The sequence below is a fragment of the Anopheles arabiensis genome, chromosome X, assembly GCF_016920715.1.
Source record: "Anopheles arabiensis isolate DONGOLA chromosome X, AaraD3, whole genome shotgun sequence".
NCBI lineage: Eukaryota > Metazoa > Arthropoda > Insecta > Diptera > Culicidae > Anopheles > Anopheles arabiensis.
In genome coordinates, this window is record NC_053519.1 from 16,024,360 (window position 1) to 16,037,235 (window position 12,876).

The 12,876-nt window shown below is 47.0% G+C and overlaps 1 protein-coding gene across 13 annotated transcripts in view; it reads right to left on the bottom strand.

Annotated features, from left to right (window-relative positions):
- Nucleotides 1-12,876, bottom strand: part of LOC120906580 (protein scalloped) — a 101,890-nt gene that overhangs the window by 24,688 nt on the left and 64,326 nt on the right. For 4 of the 13 annotated variants that reach the window (XM_040318352.1, XM_040318353.1, XM_040318354.1 and 1 more), the window contains exon 2: nt 5,432-5,788. The exons of 2 other annotated variants lie outside the window; for them this stretch is intronic. In XM_040318352.1, the coding sequence (XP_040174286.1) occupies nt 5,432-5,495 (64 nt within the window). In that variant the 5' untranslated portion in view covers nt 5,496-5,788. Of the gene's footprint in view, nt 1-5,431; nt 5,789-6,632; nt 7,420-8,875; nt 10,125-12,876 lie in introns of those variants that run through there. 7 more of the 13 variants (XM_040318349.1, XM_040318348.1, XM_040318351.1 and 4 more) reach the window with 6 other exon arrangements.

Below are 12,876 nucleotides of genomic sequence, written 5' to 3' on the forward strand. Positions count from 1 at the left end.
CCCTGAGAGCATTGAAGAATGAGGCTCTAGTTATCTGAAAGAATCATACCGAGTAATCAATCATAATACGTAGGACTTACTATCCTGCTATGGGTTACCGATAAATCACTGAAAGCCAAGTCTACTAGTGGTACAGACAGGCCTTGCCGAAGAATAAGAAGTAGAAGATATTAGGCATAATACACATATGGAATTACTGCATAGGTCAGGAAGTAGCTTTGAACAATTTGGCATTGATCGGCATCGGAATTCAGAACGTCTATAAAACTCTTTCCTGTTCCTCTGGTAGATTCATGTAGCAAATTATGTTAATACCTTGTAATTATGACCTCCAAAGATATGTGTGACCAGCAACTATAAATCCATTGAAGAAAAGGGATGCTAATTGTCTGAGAGAATCATACCGAGTAACCAATCAAGTACGTAACGCCATAAAGCCTAATTGAAATTATCCATAATTTATAGATTTGTTGGACTTTTGTGACTATAAAAGGTACGCCGATATCTTGGATGCATTCAAAACTCCAGACAAACGACTAGCAGAGGGACAATGAGGCAATTTGTGCTGTCCTGTTTGCATGAAGAGAGTATGTCTTCTTTTTTTATACAATCTGATGCCCTAATGATGCACTTCCCGTCGTGTGCGATGTAAACGCATTCATAAACAGCAATTCAACTGTTGTAAACAGCAATTATGTTCCTTAAAAGTACATTCAAAAAGGCTCATGCAATTAACATTAAAAAGTACATTCAAAAAGGATAAAAAACGCTTTCGTTGGTCTTGGGAACAAAAATAAAGAGAGAGGATTTCAAAAAAAAAATCCTTTTTGTTGGGTAAATCGATGCCTTCGATTGAGCGCTTCATTTTGGAACCACATTTTACTGCCCACGCGCGCTTTCTTGTCCCAACAACACACACAGACACACACACGCACACAATAAAAATACTGCAATTATTGGCGTTCAATTTCATTCGCACAAAGAAGATAAACAACAACAAAAAAAAAAGCTCAAACACACAGAAAATGCACACCCGGGGCAAAGCAGAGCCCTTTTTATTTGCATGTGGCGCGACACCAATTTTATTGCCCGCCACTCCTTAACTTTTCCCGCCGCAGTCGCGTTTGTTTGCGAGGCAGCGAAGTTCACGAACCTTTTTTTTGTTTTCTTTTTTTTTTGCTCTCCCTCTCGATCACGCGCGGCGCAACATAAAACGTGTGGTGACGGGCGGGGGTGTGTGTAGGAGGCAAGAGCGAGGGAGAGATGGAGACAGAGAGCACTATTATGCAAAGACGGCAGCGAAACCAAGCGTGTGCAAGCGAATCTTTACTCCCACACGAGTACAGCAAGCGCGCAAGCAAGAATTACTGTCCCGGGCCGTTTGGCGAACCCCGGAAGGAGCGAGTGAGAGAGAGAGAGAGAGAGAGAGAGAGAGTGGTGAAGGAAGGCCAGTGACATCTTCTGACACCAACCCCTTGCGTTCGTATCCCACCGTTTCCTCGCGCCCAATCCTCCCCCACAGCGCAGTTGTTGCCGGTTCATTTGAGTGCTTGGCCGTCCCCACAACAAAACGGTGACGACCGACGCGTACGAGATGCAGTGTGCATACTAAACACCCATCTCCTTATGCTGCATCCAGCAGCGGCGCCCTGCCTTCCGCGCCCAGCCAACCAGAACGCGGCACACACACAAAAACTGGGGAGGCGCAAAAAGAGCAAACAGCGCGAACACCGCCGAATGGGTTCTTGCACGCCCGGGGTAGGAGAAAATATTATTTCACCCTGCTGCGTTTCCACCTTCACGGCAGCAGAACGAACCGTCCGCCGTGTGTTCCCTTTTGCATCAACGGAGTGGGGGATTGGTTGTTGCCTGCCAGCTCCTAAGCACCATTATGTAGCGACAGACGAGCGACGCGACGCTCGGGCAGGCGGCAACTGGGGTAGGTCCTACGGACTTCGTTTGCACACACGTCTTGCGCGCACTAGCCAGGCAGCCGGCAGCAACAAGTGGAAACGGGCAGGCAGAACCTGATGGCGCGACAACGCAGCGGAGGAGCCGCGTGTGCCCAGGTCTCTAATTGCGTGCCTCGGTCGCCAGCAGACCTCTGGGCAGAAGCCGGAGTGTGTGTCCCGACTCCGTCCCGGAAGTGGTACGGTGTGCGATAAGTTCTTGACGACAACTCGGTCATATATATGATATATATAAATGGGCTAATGAAGGTAGCTGAGACTTGGCGTTTGGTGCAGCAGGTAAGCGACCTAGCCTCGCGCACCCAAAAAGGTTAAGAACCAGAACCAGCTTCAAAGATGTAAGGGACGTTTTGGGACCTAGCCGCATCTTTGTGCGATTTGGGTTAGCTACAAAAACACACCATGTTAGTAACATATTGGAGTCTGGAGTAGATTCTTGAGCACCAGGATGGAGTGAGATACTCGAGAGCATAAGAGAACTAAGGCGTAGGATTGTGAGGACTCCCCAGTATAAGCAAGAATTTCTTCAAAATTCTTCAATTCTCAGAATCTCGTCTAGAACGCAATTGGAACCTCTCCTCCAAACCCTCTCTTTGTTTTTGGCTGCAATGATTTACGATGTATACCCGCCGTCCTCTCGGTTCCATAATCTGTTCCACGAAACTGCCAAGACGCAATGCCCGCCACACACAACAAAAAACGGACCAATAGCAAACCCCCAATAAACGAACGAACGGAACAAGGAGAACCAAATCCTTACACTAGTGTGCGCGCGAGCGGTGGTGGTTTCCCCGAAAATTAATAGCCAAAATTGGAAATTTGAAATTCAAATTTTAAAACGATGTGTCTGTGTGCGCCCCTACTGAAGTTGGGGATGGCGAGAAGGCTTCCAACAACACACGACCGGGGTCGGGTCGGTGTGATGATGATGACGCGTACCGCAACCAGGAGATCAAGATGTTCCTCTCTCGATAGAGCTTCCGGGAATGGGGTTGTTGGGGATGGGGAGCATGGGGAGTTATTGGAAAGGAAAATATAGACAGTCTGCCCCACCAACACATGCTGCCAACGTCTCTAACAAAGCAGATGTGTTTGGAGTTGGTGGCGGGGCCAACACATGCTAGGTCAAAATTTCTGATGTTCCGGGAAAAATGTGTCACGCGTTCTTTGGGAGATCTTCCCGTGAACGAACACACACACACATATACATTCGTAAAACCCAAATTTTCCTTTTCCCGTTCCCTGTGTCCGTGGCGCACCCGCCAGTTTCTGTCCACCAAAGCTGGACGAAGACGCACTTGTTGCCTTTGCTGCCCCTTATCTTCCCGTTCGATGTTTCAATCATACCTCTCTGTCCTCTCTGTTTCTTCTGGGGGTTCATTCTACTGCCATCTATCTATCGCGCACACACACACACACACACACACATACACGGTCCCCTCGGGGAGTGCGTAAAGTGGTTTTGAGGTCAAGACGCACCAGTACCGAAAAGGGAATCCGGAACGGTTTGGACCGACGCGCACACGCACAACATAGATGAAACAAAGATGAAAGAGAGAGAGAGGGACGGACCGAAAGCCAGCACAACATGACACGATGACGCACACATACACGCGACGCTTGCACAAACATTGGCTTTGGTGCGGGCGAGCGGACGGTCATACCTTGTGTGACTCATAAATCATAACGCGGAGAGTGGCATCGTCGCCGTTCACCGACTTTTGTTGGGTTGTTTGCTTGTCAACGGACAAGAAAAAGAAAGAAAAAAGGACACAAAACTACACCGTGTATGTGCGTGTGTGTGTGTGTGTGTCTGACCGAGTCATGCCGATGCACCGGTTTGTGGTGTGGTGCTTTCTTGTTTTGGTCCCCGTAGTGCCCTTAGTCACGCATCGCTGGACAGGCGCTTTTTGAGATTTGGCCGCAACGTGGCTGTGACTGCCATGAATCATGCCCGAGTGGGCCCCGAGAGCACAAATGTCACACAGGGAGTATCTTCTGGTACCGATGGGATAATGATTTAATTTTTCCAAAGATAAGAAGCAAAGCCTGTCGTGGATGAAATCTTGAGACATCTGTGCAGTGTGCTAGAGATAGGGAAGAAATCAACAGCTTTATCCAAGTGATAGAGCCCCTACATCAGGCATGTTTGTATTGGAGCTGCAAAAAATAGTGGTGCCACTGTTTTTTTTCTTTTTTTTCTATTAGTTAAAGGATCCTGTGAACCTCCAGAGCTTACGAGATCAGTTTTTAGGCTCTAGTTTTGTGAAAAATCACAAAGTAATGATTGAATCGTTTTCGAGCCCTTAGTTAACAAGGTTTGGGTGGATCGTAACTAAACATTTGCTCTCCCCAATATTAACGAACGTGTATACGTACCCGGAGTTCGTTTCTTCGATGTTCATTTTGATGAGCTAAAATTATTTGGAGCTCGATTTAAATAATTTTATACTTATTCAACAGTCTATGCTTTAATTTTAAGAGGCACAAACAAAAGGCTGTTCTGCAACGAAGTTCAGATAGCATGAACAACTTATAAAAATGTTCAAAAGTACCTTATCATTGTTTACCTAAGACCATAAATGGTCAAGATCTAATATGTTCTACCAGATGCAAATATGTGTCCATATGTTAAGAAACTTCTTATTACAACTTCTTAGGACCCATTTCCAACAGCAGTTTACTCCACTTGCACACATTAGCAAAGTTAAAATACTGGAAGAAAGAAGGCAATGATTGCTGCGCCACTTCTTTCGGTGGGAGTTGAGCCACACACGCATGTGGCAGTTTTAGTTCAGAACCTTTCAAAAGATGCCGCCTTCATTGAACAGTAACACGGAAAAGATGACGAAAGACATGTTGTTGTTTTGTTTTTGTGGTCACGGAACTAGGGGCTTTTGCCACAGAGTGTATTGGCCACTTCTTACCCGTTTTGGGCCACACACAACACGCTACACATCTTTGATCGAGAATTTGTATGCAAATTTGAAGTAGGAGGAGAACATATATTGGAAAACGCCTTTGGTGGTCTTTTCAAAACCCACGGAAGAATTGGATACAAATAACAACCCATATAGGAGCAGTTCAAGTTAAAGAGAGTTAAGAGAGTCAAAATATGAAACTGCTAATGAGGAGAAAATTGAGATATGTAGAACGAAATTAGATATTCAGTTAAAGATGGGTTAGTGCGGTTAAGACAAGAAGCGAAGAATAGATTTGTTTTACAAGCCCGCCCCCCTATCATATCTTCTTTTTGAGTGCAAACGATTATTATTAGTGGGGAGAGTAGCTGGGGATTCGAACAGCGGATTGCTTTTGAAACACTAACATTACGTTCATTCAACTTAACAATAGAACTATCCATTCCATCCAGACGGCGTACGTTCGTACTGAACCTGTTTCATCGCTGCGCCCGACACATCTACCACCACCGGAAAATGTATTTGGGGAAAGGGGTTTACCTAGGTAAAGTTGTCGCTTATACTGGAGCAGCTTACAATCGTCCGCTTCGTGTTCAATCTTCATGCAATCGGCGCTGTGTGATGGCCGCGCGTCAGAGTCGATACGGCTGCCCGTTTTCCCCTCCCCGTTTCCTTTTCACCTTACCACACACACACACACTCACACGCCTAGTAAACACTATTCTTTTGAATTGTAGCACTCTTGTACGCGGGCCGGCACACCAAACTGGGCCAACGCGGGCCAATCGAATCGGGGCGCAAGTTGGGTGCTAGAGAGATGCTAACAGCAACAACAAAAAACCCGCTCACTCCTTCACTAGACACATACGCAAACACACCTCATGCTGAAATACTGGGCTGGATGGATTGAAATGGAAACAATTTTTATAAAAAAAGGCTAACACAAACACATCAAAACGCACACAAAAATGCTTGCTAAATGTACAATGTACGTACAGGAAACTTGCTTTTTGAGAGGACGGCACCACGACGGCAAGGGGAAAACGGGAAAAGGTTCGCTGTCTATCACACCACGGTACGACAAACGTCCAAACAAACACATGTACGGCATTGGATTAGCGCATAAGATGAGATGAAAGAGATTGATGGAGGGTTGGGACAAGAGGACGAAACAGAAAAGCGAAGAATGCTGATAACGCAGATAAGGTCGGTCCGCCCGCCCGCGGATGATGTTCTTCTGACTGATTGCGAACGAATGTGTTTATGTTTACGTTTCGCTTCGTGTGCTCGTTCGGTGCTGTGAACCATTGACCATTCTGCTAGATTCTAGACCGGCTTTACGTAATGCAGCAAGCAGCACTGTACATAATCGCTTCGAAGCAAACAAATCAAATTGAAACTAAGTATCAAACACACACACACACATACATATTCAAACTACGAAAAAATGAAGCATTTTTAAAACTGATATGACATTGATTGCAACCGTGCGCAGTACAGGGTAGCAGTGAGACGGTGTAAGTACCTTAAAACAGGAGTCGCAACAATAATCGCAACATATCACTCACACACATGCATACAAAACATCAATCGAACAGAGAAAATTAGCTATATGAAGCACAACAACACAAACACACACGAAAAAAAAACAAAAAAAAGGTAACCCAGGCGCCAGCACTCACGGGCTCCTTATCATGCAGTGAAAAGCAGGTGTTTGCAAGAAATTGGAAATAAGAATTACCTCCAAAAATTAACATTTATTCTGCCCCGAAAGTGGATGTGGCGCGAAGCGGGGGTATGGGGGGTTTTACGCTAAATACTCTTGCCGCTGAATCTGGGACCGGCACACAGACACACACACACACACACACCAGGTCTGTGTTTTTCTTGACCTTGCACGCTGGCCGCACTTGGTTGCTTGCTTGCAGTTTTTCCACACTCTTCGGCGGTGCTGTGTGCGTGTTTTTTCTTCCTTTTTTGTCTGCCTTTCCTTTTGCCACATACACAACCACACACACACACACTTCCTGACAAAAACGTGCGTGTGGGTTACACTACCCCGGGGTGCTTATCAGCTGTAAACACACAACACGTGCAGAGACCGAAGTGGTGAGGACGGCAGAAAGAAAGAAAGGAAGGAAAAACTCCCCCGTAAACGCAACAAAAACACACACACTGCGTCAGGTGCGTCCCGCGTTAGGAGCCAGCGCTCACACACTAATCACACACACACACACTCTGGCTTATCTCGATGACACCGTACGCACACACGCATACACACGCACCAAGCAAGGGGGCACACGGAGAGTTTAATTTTGTTTGTTGCTGTCGTATTGTTTGTTTGTATCATTAACTTTTCCGCTTGAGATCTATTTTTTTTGCACTCCTGTCAAAAGCGCCAGTTTAAGTTGAAACACACGCACACGCGAGCACGCACTCAAAAAATGATAATCGTGTGCGAACGGACGAACACCTCCAGGACACGTTTTGCTTCCTTTTTTTGACCAGGGGCACTTTTCTATTTCGCTCTTCAAGGGAAAGGAAAGGGAAAGAAAAACAAAGCTCAGTAATGTTTGGACGACAAAAATGACTAGTTTGAGCTGTTGAACGTGTGCACAACGAGGCGAAGTAGCGAGTAATAGGACACGGCAAACAAAAACAAATAAAATTTACATACAAAAACAAAAGAAGAAAACAAGAGTTGTGCTTTTCCTACACAACAAAAAAAGCCCCGACTCTGTCTCTCTGATTCTTTTTTTTTTTTTTTTTTTGCTTCGTCTGTGTTTTCGTACCACAATTTCCGATCCGATTAGTAAAGATTTAAGGCAGCAAAAAGGCATTAACCAGGTGGCACCAGCGGCAACGACACCGAATGTCCTCGGAAAGGGACACACAGTATCTGCTTCTTCTTGTGCTGTTGTGTGAATGTGTCCGAGTTACTGAGCAGCACAATGTAGGACATAAAGAGAGAGATAGAGAGAAAGAGAGAGAGCGAACGAGCCACGACACGCAGAGTGATACCTGTGATACCTGTGCTAGGCCCTAAGTATTACGTCGCAAGCGGAAAAAATGGAGACAGCAAATAAATATCACTGTCTTACGTTTTTCTTTTCCCGTGTCCGCTTTCGCTGCACAGAATTTAAGGTTCTTTTAATTCAACTTTCGAGTGGTCCACTTTAAACACGCTAAAAGCAAAACGAAAACCATACACACACACACACACATGAGTCTAGTGTGTGTCTGACCAGTGGTCGCTGGGCTGACTCATCGAAAAAAGTCGTACGGTCACTCGCCCGCCGTTTGCGCAAACACCCAAGCGGCCGGCAACTGGGCAAAGCGCAGCAAGCGGACAGGGGACAGATGCGGCTTAAGCTCGGGCACTCATTTTCCCGCCGTTCGGTGCGGCTTAACGCCGAAGAGAGTGTGAGCTCGCGATCGGAATGTGAGTGCGTCGCTCACGGTGCGCAGTATTCGCATTGGCGAGGAATTTCTGTTCAACATTCTTCGCATTCCCCCTCTGCGCTCAGCCGTACATGCAGCATTCTTCGCTCAAACCGTTGCGCTCTTTGCTCTCTCGCTCATTCGCTCGCCCGCTCGCTCGCTCGTTGTCGCCGTGACGCACACAGCGTGCACACGCGATGCCTGGTAAAATGGTGTGCGTCTCTGCGTACCGGTTGGGGGATGAGAGTGAAGGGGGACGGGAACTTGGTTGTCCGATGACACACCGTTTAAGGTCACCCTTTCCGACTGCTCGAATGGTGTGTATTTGAGTGCGGCTGCTTTTGTGCCAACGGGCGAGCAGCAGCAGCAGCAGCAGCAGTTTTAGAAAACCTCACGTAGCGCACATTATTCGATTTCGATCACGTACACACGCACGCACACACAAACACCGCACACAGTTGCGTACTGACACGCGCTTCAGAACCAGATAAAATTTGGCCCAAAATAATAACGAAAACAACAACAACAAAAATATACACATACACTCGCAACACCCAACACACGTACACTCGTGATGATGCGTTTTAAATATTTTGTGTGTGTTTCTTTTGCTTTCGTTTCCTCCTCTAATGCTTCGACTATTTTGATCGGAAGCCACTAATCAGGTTGATAGAAGCTGCTTGGAAGTAGATTGAGTGACGATAGTGTTTTCCTCCTTTCTTGTTTGTTGGTTTGTTTGTTTTTGCGTGTTTCGTTTTTCGTAGCGTTCGCTCCTGCCTTTGCTGTGTGTGTTTCCAACGTTCTCTTCTGGTTGATTGTCGTTGCCGGATTATTCGATCAGCCGTCGCGCGAAAACGAAACACACGAAACGAGCGAGCGAGCGGGCGAGCGAGTGAGTGAGTGGGAACAGATGTAAAATTAAATAAAAAAAAAAGCACTCAGTGAACGGAGGATCGTGTGTTCGTTCTGCGCAGCCCCGTCGCATACACCGCTGCGGATCGAGATTTCATAATACCCCCAAAAGCCACTCTCCAATCGTGGGTAGGACGAGAGCGAACGAGAACGACGGTAGTAGAAAGAGAAGAAGAAGCGGACAAAGAGGGGGAAGAGAAGTCTTGCGCACGCTTAACCGGTTTTACCACTCCTGGCCTTTTTTTTCTCTGTCTACTTCTGCCCTCCACCTCGTTTGTTCAACCCCCCCGCAGAAAAACCAATCAGCCCACAAACGCAAGAAACAAGTAACACCAACACATGCCGCTCTCTTTGCTCAATCAAGCTGTGTGTGTGTATGTGTTCGTTTTGCTCGCTTTTTTCTCTCCCCAATTCGATGATCACGGCTCATTTGCTATAAAAATTGAACGGCACTGTGTTTAGACGCACACGGCGCATTATAAAACACACGCACACACGGTTGTGCGCGTTGCCGTGCAATCACACACATCTATAAAGCGGGTCACCACGGGCGCTAGAGTGAGCAGTCGCGTTTGGATTGGATTGTGTGTGTGTGTACGCGCAACTGTGTACCTTTTGATTTATGCTTTCCTCTACATCTCCTCTACAGCTCAGCCAACCCTTTGCTGGCTCCTTCCTACTCATGCCCAACATCCCTTTCACACACACACACACACACAAAGCAGCTTCACCATCCCTTTTGCTAAATTAACCAGCCAGCCAGTCAAAACTTCAGTCAGTAAAAAGGGTTTTGTGCTGAGCGACGGCTGAGCAGGAAAGAAAGGAACAGAATACACAGCAAGAATACAAACACATATGCAACCGACCTGTTGTTACTAGGGCTACGAGGGTTACCAAGGGTTACGGGATGAAAGAGAGAGAGTGCGACAAAGAGAGAGGGAGAGAAAGGGAACGAGAAAGCCAAGCAACGACGAGAGATTGTGTTGCCACCAAGATCCTTTCACCAAACCTTTTTGGACCGTTTGCTGTCCCTGCTCTTCTGCTTCCCATTCCCTATTCGACAACACCTTGTGTTATAAATTGTGAAACACGTGTGTGTATGGGTGTGTACACACACACACACACACACCGTGTCCCACAACGCAATCTACAATAAAGTTTAAAAAAAAAGTAGCGCAGCGCGCACGCGGCAGGGTGCCGTCCGTGGCACTGAAACAACAACAGCCTTTCGATTTTGTGCTGTTGCTTTCCCACGTAGAAGCAAAAGGAGACCGCACGACCGTACACACCTTTACAAGCAGCGGTACGAGCATGCTAAGCAGCTTCCAAACGAGATTGTACGCTCCCGCTCTCTCCCTCTCTCCTGCGCGCGCGCGCTGTTCGATCGTGCCCGATCGCGTTCTGGATGAATGAAGGCGAATCTTTCTCTCTGTGTGTGTTTGTGCCCTAATGACATTTGCAAGCTAAATTGAAGCTGCTGCAGGCAGTGTAGAGCAAAAAGTGCACCCGCTGCCGGCATTGAAAGTTCTCGCGCAATTACTTCTCTTTCATAGAAAATTGATTTAGTTTTTGATGCATCCGCAGTGTGGCTTTTGATGAAGCGATTTATTTTTACAGCGGCTCGCACACGCACACACGCGCGCGCTAGCGCTGCTCTCTGAGGTGCGCAAGCGGCACCGCTACGCGCACGCAATGGACAACCTTTTTTTTCTACTCAGTGCTTTATATCGCTCGCTCTCTCTTTCTCTCTCTGTGTCTTTACACTTCGTTCTTCGCGTCGAGCACTGTTGGAATCGATCCGCTGAAGAGAGCAGGAGGAAAGGGGAAGAGGTTTAATATCGGTTTATAGTTTCTAAACAAGTTTTATTGCCCTCCTCGTCACTCGGCTGATGCTCCATCTCTGTTTAGGCTTTCTCTCTCTCTCGTTGCTTCCTCTGTTCCCTTACTGCATCGTTGAACGTTTGTTCTGTGCCTTCGCGCCAATTGCCCGCGTAGTAGCGGGACATCACCCTTTTGTACACTCTCTTTCTCTGTCTCTCTCTCTCTCTTTCTCGTTTCCCTGTCTTTGTCTCTTCTGCTGGTCTGGTTTTACCTTTATGCGGTCTAATTCATTATCGTGGCCGTGCGCACTGTGCGTTGGATTATTTCAACAATCGCGACCCTTCTCTCATAATACTGCGCTTATATTAATACGGCTTCCTCTCGGCCTTTTTTTCTTTTCATTTGCCTACTCGCACATACTCGATGCGTTCGATACGATTTAGATGCGCGTAGATGCGTGTGCATGTGTGTGTGTGTGCTTTTATAATTAATTCCCTTCTACACCCTAGAACGATCCTGCCACAGCCGTTAACGATTTACCGACCCATTTTGTACCATTTCTATCTGCTACCTTTCTCTTTCGCTCGCCTTCGCTTGTTGGCTTGATTTTGCTTCCCTACCTTCTGCCCTACCTGCAGCCAAATAAATCCTGCGCCCAGCCCCATAAACGTTTTACAGCTTTTTGTCGATCGTGTCGAAGACAGAGCTGTTTTTTTTATTGTTTGGTTTTAATCGCAACATTGTGCACCCAGCAAAACAATAATCGTCACCGGGGGGAGAACCACACACACAGACAACTGTGGAGCATTTTTGTCAGCTGGGTTGCGCTGATCCTTTTGGCTGCGGTAGTAGGACAACGCTCCCTGTCTTTTAAAAGCAGCGCGGCACACGGACACACTTGTAACGGGTAGACTTGTTTGGATGCTGTGCTTCCCTGGCACAGAGCTTTCGTCTCGCCTTAGACATGCTCTCTCTTTCGCTCTCTCGTCTCTCTCTCTCTCTCTCTTTCTTTTTTGGATTGAACGATTAAGCGGTGACGCTCAGGTGGCTTAGATTGCGTGTTGCGTGTACGGCGTGCTAGAGTGTATGGGTGACGCAAAACGGTCAGTGGCGTGTGTCTGTGTGTGCCGAGCTTTACGGGAAAGGCAAATATACACACACAAAATAGCACACAGAACGAGATTTACATTTTCAAACCCAGTAGATGCGTTTTGGGTGCGCGAGCGAGAGACAAGTTGTTCCCTTCGCGCTGTCTATTTGTGGTGTTTCCCTGTTTTGGTCCGCTGCGTTTCCGCTCAGCCCCTTTTCGTCCTAATTGCTTTCATGATTAGGACGAGCGAGGGGCGACAAGACACTCCAGACAGTCCAGACGCTCCCCCGTGTGCCACACAGTAGAAGAACACGCGGTACAGAACGGCGAGACATCCAAGGCAACAACAATTAAAAACCAAAGTTGTAGACAGCTCGGCAGGTCGGACCTGCAGGTCGAAAATAAAAGTTGTATTTTTTCCCCCAAAAACCTGCCAGCTTTGTATGTGTGCGTGTGTGTGTGTGTTTGTTTGGTCACAGTGATCTTGAGCCGAGATCAATCCTTGAAAGCTTTCGGGAAAGCAGCAGTCCAAGTCTGCAAGTTAAAGCCAGCAGCAACACGGTGACAGCCAACTCGGTAAGAGCCAATGTTGCTTCACGTCAAACGGAAATTGATATCCCTGCTGCGGGGAGCTTTTAACAAGATCTGTACACACACACGCACTGACTAGTTGAATGTGTGTGTGTGTGTGTGCAGCAGCCACATTTCAAAAGAAATCATA